The 15,311-nt window shown below is 42.3% G+C and overlaps 1 protein-coding gene across 3 annotated transcripts in view; it reads right to left on the reverse strand.

The window, feature by feature from the left end:
• Susd4 (sushi domain containing 4) overlaps positions 1-15,311 on the reverse strand; it is a 137,990-nt gene that overhangs the window by 43,140 nt on the left and 79,539 nt on the right. For all 3 annotated transcript variants that reach the window (XM_078022898.1, XM_078022897.1, XM_005326511.5), the window contains exon 4: positions 4,447-4,620. In XM_078022898.1, the coding sequence (XP_077879024.1) occupies positions 4,447-4,620 (174 nt within the window). The remainder of the gene's footprint in view (positions 1-4,446; positions 4,621-15,311) is intronic.

Genomic DNA, 15,311 nt, shown 5'->3' on the forward strand with positions numbered 1-15,311 from the left:
GTCATCTTTGTACATCCAAGAGCCAACCAGCACACTGGGACTCTTCAGGGTTGGCCCACTGCACAGAAGAAAGAACAAAACAGCATTGCCTCTGTTTTAGTCAGCTCTTTTTGCCACTGTGACCAAAAGACCTAACAAGAACAAATAGAGGAGGAAAAGTTTATTTTGAGGCTCACAGTTTCAGAGGTCTTAGTCCATAGACAGTCAATTTCATTCATTCAGAACATCATGGCAGAAAAGTGTGGTGAAAGAAAGTGGCTCAAAACATGGCACCAGGAAGCAGAGAGAGCGAGCATGCGCCATCCTCTCACCATAGACAAAATATCAACCCACAAGGGCATGCCCCCAAGGACCCACCTCCTCCACACCCTATCTGCCTATAGTTACCACCCACATAATCCCTATTAGAGGATTAATGCACGGAGTAGGTTAAGACTTTCATAACCCAATTAGTTCACCTCTAAACTTTCTTGCATTGTCTCACACGTGAGCTTTTGGGGGACATCGCTTATCTATCCCATAACGGCCTCTGAAGAAGAAAGTACTTTGGTTTTTAACACACAGACTCCTTGTTCTACTAACCTCTTCTACTTCTAATTCAGATATTTGCTTGTATATTTGCAAGTGAGATTAAAGAGTCAGATAAGTAGTTACAAATGAGGGTAAGGGATGGTAGTTGAGCGTGTGATACGGATTGGCACACCCCTAGTCCAGTGGTTCTGGCCCTCAGTGTACGCCGACATCATTTGAGGGGACATCATTTGCCCTGGGTCTGAGGATCACTGTATTTTATTAAAAGCTTTTTATTAAAAGCTCCCCAAGTCATCCAAAGGTGCTGTCAGGGCTGAGATCCACTGAAGAGCCCTTGGAGAGAAGCTCCAAAAGTTTTAGTGATGTGATGGGGACTTGGGAAAGTTAAGCTCAAAAATTGATTCCATGGGTACAGATTATGGAAGGGAAACTTCCCTTAGCAGGTACCACTAAACTTTTGAAAATTCAGTTGTGTTTTACATGAAGCAGATGAAGAATTCTGCAGGATAGGTTTTTCAAACTTGAGAAAGACCCAAAGGCCTGGTGCAACACAGACTGTTGGGCCAGCCTCCTGGGCTTCTGTTTCTGCAGGTCTAGGTTGAAGCCTGAGGATTTGCACTGCTAATGGTCCAAGTACCACTGTAGCTGCTGCTCTGGGGAACACACAAGGAGAAACACTGTCAGTAATGAGTCAGTGCATCAAGCGCAGAATTCAGTGTGCTATCACAGCAGAACTGGGACCTGGATCCCACATTCCTACTTCTGTAAAGAATTAGCTGCCTTTTGGTCTAGAAGCCTATGGTGGCCCAGTATAACATTGCCAATGGCACAGAATTCTGTTGTGTGTGGCATCCGCTGTGATCATGGAATTTCTTCTTAACTTCAGTAGTTTCACTGGAGGGAATAATGACACTGCAGAGCTGGTGTTCTTCCAGGGGAGAACTAATTGTGTGTGAAGTTGAGGATGTATAATGAAAATACCTACTCCCCCTTCCAGTCACCAAGTACAGATCGTATGCATCACATGCACAATGGCAGATGGCAGAACCTTTCTACAAACTGACTGTGCTGGATAGTGTTAAGTGTCTGGAAGGAATGTCTCAGCAAATGGCTTTGGTGGACCCCTTAGTGTATGGTGCCCGTGCATCACAGTGAGTGTGGTTAAGACAAGTGAGGTACAGGAATGCAGGATTTTAGGGAAGCGTTCACTCCCAGGATGGTGCAGTTCCTGTGTCCTGGGGACCCCAAGTTCTGCATTACCCACAGACTCCATTGTGAACCAGCTAATATTTAGGATGGACCAGACTCAAAAGGTGGTGGAGTTCAGCCATTCTTTAGAGAGTCTCATGGCTCATGGCTTTAGATTGCTTTTGACCTCCACCTCCACCCTGCAGCTGAAAACTAAAAATGTTCATAGCAAAGTGTGTGTGTGTGTGTGTGTGTGTGTGTGTGTGTGTAATAAACATAATCAATAATTGAGGAGAAAAAAGATAAGCACAGTCGGACACTGTGTTCCCAGTGACTCAGGAGGCTGACAGGAGGATTGTGAATTCTAGAACAGCCTGGGCAACTTAGCAAGATCCTGTCTCAAAATAAAAAGGGCAGGGGATGTGGCTCAGTGGCACAGCATCCTTGGGTTTAATCCTCAGTACCAAAAGCAAACAGACAAATAAATAATTAAGGTAAGCACATTAATATAAACAACTAAATGTGTTAGAACCTTTATGCATAGTTCAACTGAGTTGCCAAGAATGACTATGCTCGCTCTCCTCCTAGGAATGGGTTGCTGTTCTAACCTACTCACATGAATAAACTGGTTTCTCCCAAATAAAAACTAGCTATGACCCATAGAGAGCAGGAGGCATCCAGACACTATTCTCCAAAATATAAAATTCCCACAAAAAAATGGGGTTTGAGCAGCCTCTCACCTCACCCCCGGAGGAGATGGCAGGGGTTAAAATTCATGCATTTAATCAGAGTTGAGAGGGGAAGACATGCTCACTCTTGGTTGGAGGCAGACTGTCCTAAATATAACAGTAAAAAACTGGCTTCAACTCAATAGTTCAATGTGATTTCCATTTGCACTTCTAGATAATAGAGAGAAGCCTCTTCAGGCTTTAGCCCCTGGATCCATAGGTGAAAATAAAAGTTATTGTATGAAATGTCATTCTAAGGACCAATTATATTCCCCCAGGGGGCTTGGAGAGGTGTCAGGCTGTCTGTGGTAACTGATTCCTCATTCCCTATCCCGTGTTAGACAAATGGCTGGGAGGAGGCTGGTGCAGATTCAGCTGGCAGAACCTCTCCACAGGCAGGGAATTGCAGGGTGGCATGGGGCCACAGCACGGGCCACCAGGACACAACCTTGGTGGGATGAAGCCTCTGAGGAAAAATTAAAACCAGGTTGCGATGTATATGTTGTCCCAAGAGACAAAACTCTCTCGGGAAGCCAGTCAAGGGCTGGGAATGTAACTCAGAGAGAGGGAGCACTTTCCTGGCATGCACGAGGCTCTGGTTTGTTACATAACACACAAAATACACACACACACACACACACACACACACACACACATAAGAGAAGCCAGTCAGTCGACTCTCTGTGTTGCAGACTTAGAATAGTCCTGTCTTGACTGGAGATTGACTAAGGGGTGACAGGATGGGGAGCCATGGTGGCCAGACAGAGACATGGGGAAGCAAGTATCTGAACTCAAAATGACACCCCAAGAGGTAAACTATGGGTTATGTTTAGAAAGTCATTAAGGGAAAAAGGAATTCCTAAAGAAGATGTAGTACTTAGTGACCCAAAATGGAACAGAAAGAGTAGGAGAGAAAAAACTCATAGTGGCTGGAGTCTGAGGTGATCTTCAGCACGGCTCTGACAGTGCTGCAGACCAACCACCCATCAGCAGATCATGGAGTGTGTTGAATAAGTAGTCCAGGAAGGAGCCAGCTGCTTATTTTGTAGACAGCCTCTGAGCATGTAAATAAGGCACGTGACCCCTTTAGAAATGGGATGCAGAACAGGCCAGCACATCGGGCCATTTCTGAGGGAAGGGCAGGGAGTATGGCTGACTCTGTCCTCCTACTTCCAGAAGCTCCCTTCCTCACGGGGTCATGACTCTTAAACTCCAGTGTAAGGAAACAATTTATTTCCCACGATGAGTTGCACAAAGTAATATTGGAGTCTGCCAGTTGTGATTTCCAAGCACAAAGTTAACATTCGTCTCAACTTGAACATGCTAGAGCTTTTGGAGCAAATGAGATCGCTTTCTTTCTCCATCAAATTATGAATTATGCATTGGCTTTTTGGTCCTTTGGTCCAAGTCACATGTTAAAAAATAAAATCAGAATTAATGTGAAATGCAAAGGCTTATTTTCACAAACAGGGTCCTTTTATGTCAGCCCAGGCAAATTTGAAAAAAAAAATATGAGAAGATGAATATTCACCGTGTGGTTTGGATGAAATTTGAATTTGATGATATTTGTGCTCTTCATGCATTATAAAAAGGGATAACATTATTAAGAGAAAATAGCCTTCTGTAAGATGGGCTTTAACTGTATTCTCACCACCACTGAAATAAGTGTAAATGCCTTGCTGTTTCCATTCAATATACAATAGTTCATCATTGTGTTCATAGCCCAGTTACAAGTTCTTCAACTATATGATTTTCTAGATTAGGAGACCATGTGACATGCTAAAGAATAAGGGGTTTCCCATCTATACCGTGAAGGTGGGTATATGGAGCTGCACCTCTACAATGGAGATGGACAACCCAAGAGCAGTGAAGGCACAAAGGACACGTGTGGGGTGGACGGCTTCGCATTCCGCTCCATCATCTCCATCACTCTATCAAAGAACATGTACAATAGAGTCTGAGAGAAGAACAGCCGGCGATAGAGGCTTCCTTCCCTTACCTTGACAGATGGGCAGGTTATCCCACGTTCCATCATCACGACATAATGAAACCATGTTGTAGAGGTCGGGATAGCGGATCTTGAATCCTTCATGACAGGTGATGATTAACTTATCTCCATGCCTATACGTCTTGTTATGGATCTCAGCATCTTCAATTTGAGGGATACGGCAATCTGCAATTTTGGTGAAAAAGGTATACATTATGTCTGGAACTTAAAATGGCTAACAGTTTTACAAGAAAGCTCTTATTTTCAGGTCTGTTCTTGACCTATACAATTTCTGGCACATGATACCTTACTTGTCACTAGGCTCAGGTGCCTGATGACAAGCATCATAACCTGCTTCCCTGGAGTAACAGGAAGAGAGAGTTCATGAAGAGAGACCCAGGCATAAAGGGAATCATTTCCTGCTGGACACTTTACCCTGATCTTATGAACAATATTGATCTTATGAACAATTTTGGAGATAAATAATAAAAAGACAAGATTTGGGGATTAACCTGAACAATCCATCTGGTTATATATTTGCTGGTTTATGAACAACAGATGACATGATGCGGACTGTCAGACTGGAGTCACCCATCAGGCCACCTTTTCCCTGGGGCCCAGCCCAATGAGAAAACACAGTGTGTGGAACAGCACACGTCAAGCTGCGGCCAAGTTTGCCAATAAAACTTCCTGTCCGCCTTATCTGTTGCTAAAAAGATAAAAAATAGAGCAGCACATACTCTTGCCAATCTCACAAAGGCTCAGAGCAAGCAGCTGCACTACCTCCTAAAAATGGAGTAGAGCAAAGTGCCTGTGTCCAGGAAGAGAAGACGCAAGCAAATCTGGGGGTCAGAAGGATGCTGAGGAAGAACAAGGAGTCCACACACCAAACTGATAAAAAGATAAAATAAAATCAATGGATGACAACTATCCACTTCTAACTGTGTCTACTTCTAATTTACCATATAGGCCATTGTGTTCCTTGCTGCCAAGTTGGGATCCTGTTCTCCCTACCCTTACTGACCCCAAATACTGCCCAACTAATCCCACCTGGTTTAAGTCACACTGATCATGATATGTGTCTCTCCATCTCTTCTGGGCACATTTCTGCTTAATGGTTCTGATTTCATGCATATTTCTCTTTTATTTTCTTTCTCTTTTTGTGGTGCTGGGGATGGAACCCAGGGCCTCAAGCCAGCAAGGCAAGTGCTCTACCCTTGGGCTACACCCCATCTTGACAATGCTTCTGATTTTAGATGCATATGTGCTTGGAATTGTGATCTCTAGATGGGTTCTGTTCCAAATTAGTTGGTGCTTAATTTTTTGAAAACAGGCAACCAAGGATAACACTTTGTCAATCACAGATACTTCCTCCAAAAATTCTTCCATGCTACAAAAAGATTACTGATTTCTCAGCCACTCCCCAAAGCCTACTGAATCCACAATATGTATGGAATAGTATGAATAGGACCTTGATCTTCAAGTTGCTCTAAGCTTTAAACAGTTAGTTCTGAAACTCTGGATACTGGGAGCCCTGACGAAGGAGAAAGGAAGGAAAGGATCAATGGCTGGCTGGTGGATGGCTCTGGTGGCTGTGAACTTTGGTGGCTTTGAAAAGAGCATATCCCAGTAGTAATATGGGGTGGGGGTTGGGCATACTGGGAGGGGCTGGGAATTGAACAAAACAGACTCCAGAAAATAAGATGTCAGTGATAGGAAAGAGGCAAGCAGAAGGGGCCTCCCTGTAGGAGAGGGCCTGACAACAGGGCATGAAGGACACGAGGCCATTCACTGCCCTGTGTGGGCCATCTGAAGTCAAGTGCACCTAAGTTGTGCCTGTATCTCAGCCTTTGTCACGGCGATTAGCTTGAGAGCAGGACCTGTGTCCCACTTCCTCTGATGTTCCTTCTCTGCTTCCAGACCTGTGCACACACCTGGCACAGAAAAAAGGGGAGCAGAGTCATCCAAACCTATGCCCAAGAACCCTATGAGCACACAGCCCTCGGGAGCCTGGTTAACAGGTTTTCAGCCCGGCCCAGCCATTCAGCCTTCCCCTGAGGTTGTCCCACAGCCCGTGGCTTTCAACATAGAGTCTCAGCTGGAGAACTGTCTTCTGGTTTCAATTTTACCTCTCATTTTTTGTGCTACAGGCCATGGAAAGGGGTTTTCTAACTGTTCACGTTTAACCAACAGTTTTTCTGCTAGAATAGCTAAACTCCCTCTAAATCAGCCCCAGAATAATCCTGACTGGAGTCACAAGATATTTGACAACTCTCTGCACACCACAGCTGCCTTCTTTTAATGGAAGAATCTGAATTATATATTTTTTTCAATGGCACTATGCAGAAGTCATTCATAGCAAATAAAAACACATTTATCGAGGCATCTGTCTGTAAAATCTTGGCAATAAACAGAATCTGTAGCAGTAATTTATACGTTTTTCATGATGGACTTAAAATTTGCTCAAGAATTAACTGGTATACTCAGAGGTAGCCAGTTAGAGACAGTAAAATAGTGGACAGAATGTCCATTTGGACATTACAGACATGTGGATACTGGCTGGCCCAGGTGCAGAAGTGCCCAAGCCTTGATCCCAAGACTGATTTATCAGTTTGTGGTATTTAACCAAGAAGGCTTGGAATTTCTAATCAGAACTCCAAGTTTCCACACACAGGAGTTGGGTTTAGTGCAGAGCATACAACACAGGGTTTGAAGGGAATTCACAGACTCACAAATTCCAAAGAGGAGTCTCCATAGGAAGTAGGGCAGGGGTCGCTTACTAGGTGAGGGAGCCATATACCAGCTGGGGAATAAGAAGTTAGAGTCCAAGTTCCACAAAAGTGGAAAAGTCAGGAGGGCTGCATCCTAGGAGTAAGGTCAAAACTGACATAGCCTGGCTCTAACAGAAACCTAAAGTTTGACAGAAGAAAAGATAATTCACATTCGATTTTTTATATGTGAAGTCTGGCATCGATTCCCCTCACTAAAGGAGGGTAGGGTTGGAAGAAGAGGCATCTGGAATGAGTATTGTCCTGCTGAGTTGTCTGAGACAGCAAAAACTACAGACCTTATTTTAATGGAAAGAAGAATCCAGAACCTGTAGTATCTGAAAAGAAATGTGTGATCTTTATCAATGCACAAGTTTCAAATAGAGATACAGATGCTCCTCCACTTACGATGGGGCTATGTCCAGCTAAACTCCTGTAAGTCAAAAACATTGTAAGTCAACATGTGTTTAATATAACTCACCTACTGAGCACCCTAGGTGAGCCACAGTACACTGGGGAGCATCAATTATTTCCCCTCAGTCACCTGACTGACTGGGAACTGTGGCTTACTGCACCCCAGCACCAAAGAGTATCATATTGCCTAATGCAAAGATTCAATTTCAAAATTCAGATTACAGTTTTTATGGAATGTATATCACTTTCACATCATCATAAAGTTGAAAAATCGTAAGTTGAACCATCATTAAGTTGGAGATTGTTTGTCACACAATTTTCTATAGCATAAGTTCATCAACAGAATTTTTTAAAGCCACTTCAAACATATTTTTACCAAAGATTATGAAAAATATCAGCAATTAGAACTTAGGTACAGGAGGCATAAATGTACACTTCCCATACATAACCTAAGGAATACCAATGGCTCCCATTCTGGAAACCATCTTTCACCAGCCCACCACTGCCATTATTTTTATGCCCTGTTCCTCGTATCAATGGGGATTCAATATAATGAATACATAAGAGAAGGAGTGAACGATCCTAAGGCAGTATTACACATTTATACCTAAGTACAAATTAATTTATCAGCTTAATTACAGAGAGTAGAGTCCTAAAGGATGGGTCAGGCATAGTAAAATTTCAAGAATATGTACCATAACTTGGATTACTTTTCTTTAAAATGGGATTTACATGTGAAAATGAATTTGACTCCTTGAAAATGCCAAGTTTCCACATTAATGCTCCCCAAAACTAATCTTGGAAATACTCAGAGATTCATAATCTACATTAGTATATTAAAGGCTCTGAAGATATTGACATAAAGAATTCTACTTAATTTTGCCTAAACCAGTTTTCAGAAAATTTATTTATTCATCCAGCTGCTCATTCATTCAATGAATTACTGAGCACGCACTCTAGGCCCAGTATGTTCTAGGTGCTGCAGACAGAGAACTCTTATTACTCTTACTATGTGCATGGAGGGAAATTGCTAACTGAAAAATTAAGAGACAAATGAGCTAGGAAATAATAAGCAATGCTCACTGCTATGACGAACACATAACAAGGTGATAGGATAGGGACTGACTTGGAGACTCATTTAATTTGGGCAGACAGGCAAGGGGCCTCTGAGGAAATGACATTTATTAAGCTGAGACCTGAATGACAACAAAGATCCAATTATGTGGGGAACTGGGAGAAGAACATTTCAGGCAGTGGAACAGCTAGTACAAAGGCCAAGAAAGAGCTTGGTGTCCTGAAAAACAAAAGAAGATCTGTGTGTTGGAATATAGCAATCAAGATGGAGCGGGAAAGGCTAGTAGGATTTGTAGGTAGGGCAGGGAATAGGGGTCCTATTTTAGTGTGATGGGGAGCTCCTTGTGCTTAGTAAGCCTGGGTCATGACACAATCCCATCTATATCCTCAAAGGGTTTGACATAGGTGCAGTGAAGGATTAACCTGCCCAAAAAGAAGTGGGGCTTTTGCCTTCAGCTCCAGGGAAGCAACCACTAAAACCCTGTAATATCTTGCCTGGATGAGTGTCTTTGCTTACCCAGAGGCTTTGGGCCATTCTACATAATCTATGCCAACAAGAATAGGGTCAGCCACACAGTGGTCTACCATGCCTACATGACTAATTCCCAGTAAAACTCTGGACACCAAGGCTTGGACAAGTCTCCTTCATGGGGGATTCTCAATATTACATATATATTGTCATTTGTTGTTGCCTGAACAAATAGGCACTATCTGCACAGCTCTACTGGGAAAGGACAACTGGAAGCTCATCTGGACCCTGCTTATGCACCTCTTCCCTTGGTTGATTTTAATCCATATCTTTTCATTGTAATCAACTTTAATCATAAGTATATTGGCTTTTCAGAGTTTTGAGTCCTACTGAATTACTGAACCTGAGGTGGGCTTGGAGACCTCCAAACTTGATGTCAGAAGTGAGGGTGTTCTTGTGGATTCCTGAACTTCGTACCACACGATCCTTTCTTGACTCAACATCTACTAACATCTCCAGAATTACTTGTCCATATCAGTGCTGTTCACACCCCTCCTGGTGTAAAGAACTATCATTCCAATACAACTCGAGAGAATATTATCAGAACATCACCATTTCTTAGAATTAGGTTGCAGAAGCTGAAAGGAATCAACCAAGGCAAATTATGTCACCATAAGCATAATGTCAGGCAGAGAAATGGAGAGGCTGAGCATTAATGCCGTTTGGGAAGGCACTGACTGGAGAGAGAGGGTGCTTCATAGAAAAAGAAGCCCCACCTCAGAGGTGGTTTTGCTTCATAAGGAGGGCGGATCCAGGTTGTTTCTTTCTTTTTAAAAGGACATTGATTTTAATGGAATCTGAAGAAGCATCAGACCAAGACACTCAATACATTGGGGCTCCCAGCTAAATGTTAATGTGGAATTTTTAGTATGACCCAGCTTAAAACCACTGAGAAAAAGCCACCTGAATGAGAGTTGGTCAAAGTCATTAGGTAAGCATGCATCTTGGGCTTACTATTTTCCATTGGTCTACAGAAGGAAAATATTTGTGGTTGACAAAGGCAATTAGCATGCTTATGTTTTATTTAAGTTTTTTTTAATACCTAACACTTGGATGGTAATTCTCTGTGGGTTCTTAGTTACCCATATTCTGTAGGACTGAGACTGCTACACATTCTTCTAAGCATACATGGAACATTTACAAAGTTTGACCACACCTGGGCCATAAAGAAAATCTCAAATGACTGAAACTTTAGAGCATGTTTTCTGGCCACAATAAAATAAGAAAAAAAAATAGAAATTTTCTAGAATGTTTGGAAGCTGAAAAATACTTTTCTAAATAATCCATGGGTCCAAAGAGAAATAACAATAAATATAGAAAATATTTTGGCCAGGTGCAGTGGTGCATGCCTGTAATCCCAGCTATTCCAAAGACTGAGGCAGAAGGATCACAAGTTTGAGGCCAGCCTTGACAAATTAACAAGATCCTGTCTCAAAAATAAAAAGTATAAAGGACTGGAAATGTACCCCAATTGTATAATGCCTGGTACCACTAAATAAATAAATAAATAATCAAATAATTAATTTTTTAAAATAAATATTTTAAATTGAATAACAATGAAAATACTGCACATTGAAATGTATGCTATGTAGATAAAACTATAACTATAAATTTTCTTTTAAATATACACGTTAGAGGGCTGGGGATGTGGCTCAAGCAGTAGCACGCTCGCCTGGCATGCACGGGGCGCTGGGTTCAATCCTCAGCACCACATACAAATAAAATAAAGATGTTGTGTCCATCAAAAACTGAAAATTAAATACTAAAAAATTCTCTCTCTCTTCTCTCTCTTTAAAAAAATACACATTAGAAAAAGAAATATCTAAAAATTAAGAATGTATATTTTACAGTTGATTAGGTCAACTTTGTTAATACTTTTATTCAAGTTTTTTATATCCTTATTATTTTTTCCCTCCTGCTTGTTCTATAAATTATTAAAAGAAGGGTGCTTAAAGCCATTCCTGTGATTGTGCATTTCTCCTTAATAGTTCTATTGATTTTTGCTTTGTAAATTTTGAGGAGTATTATTAGGTGCACACAAATTTAGCATTATCACCAAATACTCAAATTAAAAGTTCTTATACAAAAGTTAAAAAAAAAGGATAGGCAATTAAACCCAAAGAAAGTTCAAGGAAATAAAATAAAGAGTGAGTATGAAAGAAATAGGAAAGACACACAGGAGAGGATTAACAAAACCATAAGTTGACTTTGTGACATCAATGAAATTGAGTAAAAATGATCAAGAAACCAAGAGGGATGGCACATATAACAATGAAAGAATAATAAGCAACATCAAAACATATTCTGTTTTAAAAAATAAAAAGAATATTACAAAAAAAGTCAAGAAATCAGAAAATTTTGGTGGAGTTGGAGTTCTAAAATAAAAGCTATACAATTGACCAAGATGGACACAATAAGAAACAGAAAGTAGAGGGGCAAGCAGGAAAAATCCAAAGGACAGAGTGCCTGGGATCCCAATTGCCAACTGTGGGACCCCGGAGATCCAGGCCGACTGATTCGTGCGGCCTGCCCTGCGGCTACAGAAGGCGTGGCGCCCCAGGGAAGCCATTAATTAGCAAGCAGGGAGAGGCTCGGCTGAGACCAGGTGGAATCCCGCCAGCCAAGCCCACACTGACCCCCGGGCTGAGTTCGGGAGTTTAGACGGGGAAGGAAGCGGTACAGTCCCATCCCCCACAGCGGACACTCCGCCAAGGCAATCAGCAGTCAGCATCTTGAACAGCTGAAATTTCCACCGCCATTCTCCGACAGATCTCAACAACAAAACAGGTGTGTGGCACTCAGCCCATCCCCCATACATTGGGAACTCGCATAAAATCTCTCCTAGGCCTGCCGGGGGAGGGAGAATCAGAGTGAGCCTGCATAAAGACTAGGGGGGAACTAGAGGCACCTGACCTGCAACCCCCCCTACCCATCTGCAGCCAAAACGAAACCTGTCTAGCTAGAGCTGGGGGAGGGGCAAGCAGGAAAAATCCAAAGGACAGAGTGCCTGGGATCCCAATCGCCAACTGTGGGACCCCGGAGATCCAGGCCCACTGATTCGTGCGGCCTGCCCTGCGGCTACAGAAGGCGTGGCGCCCCAGGGAAGCCATTAATTAGCAAGCAGGGAGAGGCTCGGCTGAGACCAGGTGGAATCCCGCCAGCCAAGCCCACACTGACCCCCGGGCTGAGTTCGGGAGTTTAGACGGGGAAGGAAGCGGTACAGTCCCATCCCCCACAGCGGACACTCCGCCAAGGCAATCAGCAGTCAGCATCTTGAACAGCTGAAATTTCCACCGCCATTCTCCGACAGATCTCAACAACAAAACAGGTGTGTGGCACTCAGCCCATCCCCCATACATCGGGAACTCGAATAAAATCTCTCCTAGGCCTGCCGGGGGAGGGAGAATCAGAGTGAGCCTGCATAAAGACTAGGGGGGAACTAGAGGCACCTGACCTGCAACCCCCCCTACACATCTGCAGCCAAAAGGAAACCTGTCTAGCTAGAGCTGGGGGAGGGGCAAGCACGAAAAATCCAAAGGACAGAGTGCCTGGGATCCCAATTGCCAACTGTGGGACCCCGGAGATCCAGGCCGACTGATTCGTGCGGCCTGCCCTGCAGCTACAGAAGGCTAGCAGGAGAAACCAGGAGGCTAGAGGCAAGGCCCTCGAGACTGGGCAGCTGGAAATTGCAGGCCCGCCGGCGACAGTTCACCCACTGCCCGCATAGGTGGGCGGTAGGAGAACACCCGGCCGCAGGTGACCGATCACCCGCCTGCGGCCTGTGATACTGGGCGGCTGGAGACCGCCTGCCTGCCGCGACTGGGAGCTGAAATCAAACAGAGACAGTTCAGTCATACCACCTCCTCAGGACACCCCGGCAAGGAACTGGGGCCAGTCATAGCGAAGTAGTGTCGTCACTGGAGCTCGGACGTCGGATCTGCCTTCACAGTGGAACCCACGTCAGCAGGCATAGTTTAACAACACTAAGGAGAGGCATCAGAGTAATACAGAACCGAAACAAATCTATAGAAGAGAACAGAAACACGACAATCAAATAGAGCTGGAAAGCAACGGGGACAACATGAGAAAACAAGGGAAAAAAGGAGTACAAACAATGCAAGACAACTTAATTCTACAAGAGGACATAGAAACATCAGAAGCAGGGATAGGGAAAGAACTCAAGGCATACCTAACTCAAATGGAAAGGAATATTAGAGAAGACATGAGACAGCAAGTCCAAGCAATAAAAATATATTTTGAAAATGAGTTAAACAAACAAATTCAAATGGCAAAGAACGAGCTCTACCAGGAGATAGAGATCTTAAAAAAGAATCAAAATATAATCCTAGAATTGCAGGAAACTATAAACCAAATTAAAAACTCAAACGAGAATATTACAAATAGACTTGATCAAGTAGAAGTCAGAACATCAGATAATGAAGACAAGGTTTATCAACTTGAAAAGAGTATAGTCAACACAGAAAAGATGCTTAAATCCCATGAGCAATCTATTCAAGAGATATGGGATGCCATTAAAAAACCAAACTTGAGAGTCATCGGGATAGAAGAAGGCACAGAGATTCAAACCAAAGGAATGGACAGCATATTAAATGAAATAATTGTAGAAAACTTCCCAGAGATGAAAGATGGAATGGATTGCCAAATCCTGGAAGCCTACAGGACCCCAAACATTCAAAACTATAATAGACCAACTCCAAGACACATAATTATGAAGATAGCCAACATACAGGACAAGGAGAGAATATTAAAAGCTACCAGAGAAAAGAGACAGATTACATTCAGGGGTAAACCAATTAGGTTAACGACTGATTTCTCAGCACAGACTTTGAAAGCGAGAAGATCCTGGAACAATGTATTTCAAACGCTGAAAAATAATGGATTTCAACCAAGAATACTGTATCCAGCAAAATTGAGCTTTAGATTTGACAACGAAATTAAAATCTTTCACGATAAACAAAAGCTAAAAGAATTTGCAGCAAGAAAACCAGCACTGCAAAGCATTCTGAGCAATATACTACAAGAAGAGGAATTGAAAAATAGTGCCCAAAACTAACAACAAGAGGTATCTCAGTAAAGGAGGAAGAAAATAACCAAAAAAGTAAAACTAGCCAAACTAAAATAAATAAATAAAGAAGCATGACTGGAAGTACAAATCATATCTCAATTGTAACTTTAAATGTTAATGGCCTGAACTCACCAATCAAGAGACATAGGCTAGCAACCTGGATCAAAAAAACAAATCCAACAATATGCTGCCTTCAGGAGACTCATATGATAGGAAAAGACATACACAGGCTGAAGGTAAAAGGTTGGGAAAAATCATACCACTCACATGGCCCTCGGAAGCAAGCAGGAGTGGCCATACTCATATCAAATAAAATCAACTTCAAACCTAAGTTAATTAAGAAGGATAAGGAAGGACACTATATACTGTTAAAAGGGACCATCCACCAACAAGACATAACAATTATCAATTTGTATGCACCAAACAATGGAGCTGCAATCTACATAAAACAAACGCTCCTCAAGTTCAAGAGTCAAATAGACCATAACACAATAATTACGGGTGACTTCAACACACCGCTCTCGCCATTAGACAGATCCTCTAGACAAAAACTGAATAAAGAAACTATAGAACTCAACAGCACAATCAATAACCTAGACCTAACTGACATATATAGAATATACCAACCATCATCAAGTGGATACACGTTCTTCTCAGCAGCACATGGATCCTACTCAAAAATAGACCATATATTATGCCATAAGGCAAATCTTAGTAAATATAAAAGTGTGGAGATAATACCATGCACCATATCTGACCATAATGGAATGAAATTGGAAATCAATGATAAAAAAAGGAAGGAAAAATCCTACACCACATGGAAAATGAACAATATGTTATTGAATGATCAATGGGTTACAGAAGACATAAAGGAAGAGATAAAAAAATTCTTAGAGTCAAATGATAATACAGACACAACATACCGGAATCTATGGGACACAATGAAAGCAGTTTTAAGAGGGAAATTCATATCCTGGAGTTCTTTCATCAAAAAAAGAAAAAACCA

The sequence above is a fragment of the Ictidomys tridecemlineatus genome, chromosome 10 (genome assembly GCF_052094955.1).
Source record: "Ictidomys tridecemlineatus isolate mIctTri1 chromosome 10, mIctTri1.hap1, whole genome shotgun sequence".
Taxonomy (NCBI): Eukaryota; Metazoa; Chordata; class Mammalia; order Rodentia; family Sciuridae; genus Ictidomys; species Ictidomys tridecemlineatus.